At 63.6% G+C, this 3,084-nt stretch overlaps 3 protein-coding genes across 3 annotated transcripts in view; all 3 read left to right on the top strand.

Annotated features, from left to right (window-relative positions):
- Window positions 1–123: 123 nt before the first annotated feature.
- Window positions 124–786, top strand: VDBG_01078 (conserved hypothetical protein; the record flags this gene model as incomplete). The annotated part of the gene is made up of 1 exon (XM_003009349.1): window positions 124–786. One exon carries the CDS (start codon window positions 124–126, stop codon window positions 784–786), a length of 663 nt encoding a protein of 220 aa, XP_003009395.1.
- Window positions 787–1,042: 256 nt separating this feature from the next.
- VDBG_01079 (conserved hypothetical protein) lies at window positions 1,043–1,534 on the top strand (the record flags this gene model as incomplete). The annotated part of the gene is made up of 1 exon (XM_003009350.1): window positions 1,043–1,534. The coding sequence occupies one exon, from the start codon at window positions 1,043–1,045 to the stop codon at window positions 1,532–1,534; it is 492 nt and encodes a 163-aa protein (XP_003009396.1).
- A 152-nt stretch (window positions 1,535–1,686) lies between these two features.
- The window catches only part of VDBG_01080 (conserved hypothetical protein), a gene marked incomplete at both ends in the record, with an annotated part of 4,700 nt that continues 3,302 nt past the window's right edge, over window positions 1,687–3,084 (top strand). The window contains 3 exons of the mRNA XM_003009351.1: window positions 1,687–1,784; window positions 2,124–2,394; window positions 2,516–3,076. Of these exons, the coding sequence (XP_003009397.1) occupies window positions 1,687–1,784; window positions 2,124–2,394; window positions 2,516–3,076 (930 nt within the window). The remainder of the gene's footprint in view (window positions 1,785–2,123; window positions 2,395–2,515; window positions 3,077–3,084) is intronic.

The raw sequence follows: 3,084 nt of genomic DNA on the forward strand, positions 1-3,084 counted from the left end.
GGGGCCCGACAAAGGTCGAAGATTTTCGACTGCCGCAAAGAACTTCTTGGGCTCCCAGAGGGGCCCGGGGCTTCAAGGACTGGGCAGGGTCCATGGACAAAGGCCGGCCGCCTTTGGAAGTCGATGCAGGAGGGTTCAAACGACTTTCATGGACGGCCAAAGGACGCCGTTTCCGTTCCCGGGCCGCGTTTGTCGAATTCATGTTTCCCGCAGCCCCCCGACGAGCGACAGCGCCCGACCTGCCCGCTCGAACGCGGGTCTACGCTCACCTGCACCTGCAGGACACGGGCGGGTTTTTCATCACCGTGCTGCACAAAGAAGGCCGAGGTCAAGATCAAGCCCGAGCCGGTCCCCGTCAAGTCGCAGACCACGACGGCGGCCGCCACGCCTGCTGCTGCCGCCGCCGCCGCCGCCGAGGCCACCCCTGAGGCTGAGAAGCCTGTCGAGAAGGAGCCTGTCGAGGCTGCGCCCGAGGCTGATGCCATGCTGATTGACCAGGACGCGTCGAGCAACGGTACGAAACGGGCGCGTGAGGATGAAGCCGTCGACACAGAGTCGCAGGCTTCGAAGAAGCCCAAGGTCGACGAGAGCAACAGCGGAGAGGCCAAGACAGAGGAGGCCGAGCCTGAGGCGGTCAAGACGGAGGAGGTCAAGACGGAGGAGGCCAAGACGGAGGAGACCAAGACCGAGGAGGCCACGCCTGCCGTGGCGGCGCCGAAGCCGACCAACACAAAGCCGATCCGCAAACCAGCACGGGCCAGATCGAGGAGCCGTTCAAGTACCTGACGCCGGACACGAGGTGCTGCAGAACATCAAGACGTTCTACTCGGTGTCGGCGCGGTTCCCGCAGGACCGGTTCATGGTGCGCAACGCGACGGGCGAGCCGGCCAAGGCCATCTACTACACGTCGTCGCTGGCCAAGGACGTGCTGACGGAGAACGAGGGCCGCGGCGTCAAGTTTGTGCACGGCGGCGTCAAGATGTTCATGCGGCAGGACGCGCCGTCGGCCGAGGTGTGCCGGTGGCGGATCCAGTCGGAGGGCATGCCGATCGTGCAGGGCTACGTCGGCGAGGAGCGCATCGTGCGGCTCACGAACAAGGAGACGCTGCGGCGGCTGCTTATTGAGATGTTCCCCAAGATTGCCGACGGCGCGTGGCGCGCGCTCGGCGAGGTGGGCGAGCGCGTGCGCGACATTGGCATGGGCTGCCTCGTGCTGCGGCTCGAGCCCGACGGCACGCCCGACGGCTTCACCGAGCGCATGGCGCTGCCGCTGTGGAAGAGCCTGCACTCGCTCAACCTCATGCTGCCCAAGGAGGACCGCTCGGCCATGCTGCTGCGCCTCTTCAACGACACGACGCCGCTCGTCAACCTGGCGCTCACCAAGGAGAAGCAGGCGCAGGTGCAGCAGCAGCAGCAGCAGCAGCAGCAGCAGCAGCAGCAGAACGAGACGCAGGAGACGGAGACGCAGGAGAACGGAGACGAGGCGGCGATGGATGAGGCGATTGAGGATGCGCCCACGCCGGGCAGCGACTAGGCTCAGTCGTTTCTGGGTTCCAAACTACAATAAAATCTGGTGTTTTCGGGGGTTCTCTTTTGACATACCTGGCAAGATGTATATAGCAGGGAAATGAGCAGTCGGCGTTCTCACATGGTAGTTTTGGCCGCCGATGATGAACCCGTGACAATATGGAGTGCTCATGTTCGATGCTTGGCGGGGAGAGGGGATGGGTGCTCTCTCTGTTCGCGACAGCTGGGAGAAGTGCTCCTTTGCTCTTCCAACTCTGGTTCATTGCTGAGCGTTTGATGCATTCATCATCTCCTTCGCTCTCATCGTCCACATCACATGTCATGAATGTGCTGTGGTGGTACTGTGTGCAGTCACCGTGCTCTACCAGTCCATACACTGTCACCGGAGCCCTCAGAATCGCTCTCACTCTCAACGACCAACTCCAACGACACACCCATCTTCCTCATGACAGCCTCCTCACGAACTTACCACCACACCATCCGTTCAGGGCAGCATCCCATACGGCAGAGCCCTCGCCGCTACACAGACATGAGCGTTCATGTTCGTTCAAAAGACCCTTGTCTCCGAACTCCCGGAGCTGACAAATAAATGATAGTGACATCCCCGCTCGTTCTTTCGAAATCCTCGCCTGGCGCTGTTCCCCCCCCATCTACGACGAGAACCAGAACCAGAACCAGAACCAGGACCAGGACCGGGACTTGACGATGGAGGACGCCCCAGAGGATGATCGCGACGTCAAGCTCCAAAAGGCATCCAGTGATCTCATAGCCGACTTTGATCGCTCGCTGACGCCCTTTCTGCGCAAACCCAACGGCGAGCTGCGCACCCGCGTCCGCATCAGCGAGACGGCGAGGCTCACATCCACCGTGCGTGAGCCTGAGCTGCCTCCTTGTTCCGATCAAGATTGTTTCCCCTCCCTTCCAGCCTTCCAGCCTTCCAGGTGACAGGAGACTGGAACCCGAGAACTGACCAAACGCGCGCCCATAGCTTCTCGACCCCTTTCAAGAACTACCGCAGCTCCTCGATCCCCATCTGCCGAAATGGCTGCCCGTCCTCGCCGCCTCGTACCTCGAGAACCTCTACACGCAGGCCGGCCGCCTGACGAGGCCGTCGTCAGCCGCGCCCAGCGCACGAGCCCAGCTGCTCGAGCCCCTGCCCGCCGCCATTGCCCGCCTCGTCTACACCCTGACCAAGATCCGCGGCGCCGCCGTTATCCTGCGCTTCCTGCCCGTCGAGGCCCGCCACCTCGAGCCCCTGCTGGCGGCCCTCGAGTCTGCCGAGCGCAGGGCCGCCAGGCCCTCGCTCCTCGCCCTGACCGACTCTGTCCGCGCCCACGCCGCCGCCGCCGAGCCCTCCCAGCGCGACTGGGATCTGGGAGGAGCGCTATCTCGTGCTCTCTGGCTCGCCCAGCTGCTGCTCGCCCCCTTTGACCTGTCGACCATCTCCTCGGCGACCCGCCGACGACCCGCGCCGCCGCCCTCATGCGCTGCCCGGCTTTACTGCCCCGGGCCTGCCCGCCATCACACGCGCGTGCTGCCCTGCTGTCAAGTATCTCG

This window comes from Verticillium alfalfae, genomic scaffold, assembly GCF_000150825.1.
Source record: "Verticillium alfalfae VaMs.102 supercont1.1 genomic scaffold, whole genome shotgun sequence".
NCBI classification, from domain to species: Eukaryota; Fungi; Ascomycota; class Sordariomycetes; order Glomerellales; family Plectosphaerellaceae; genus Verticillium; species Verticillium alfalfae.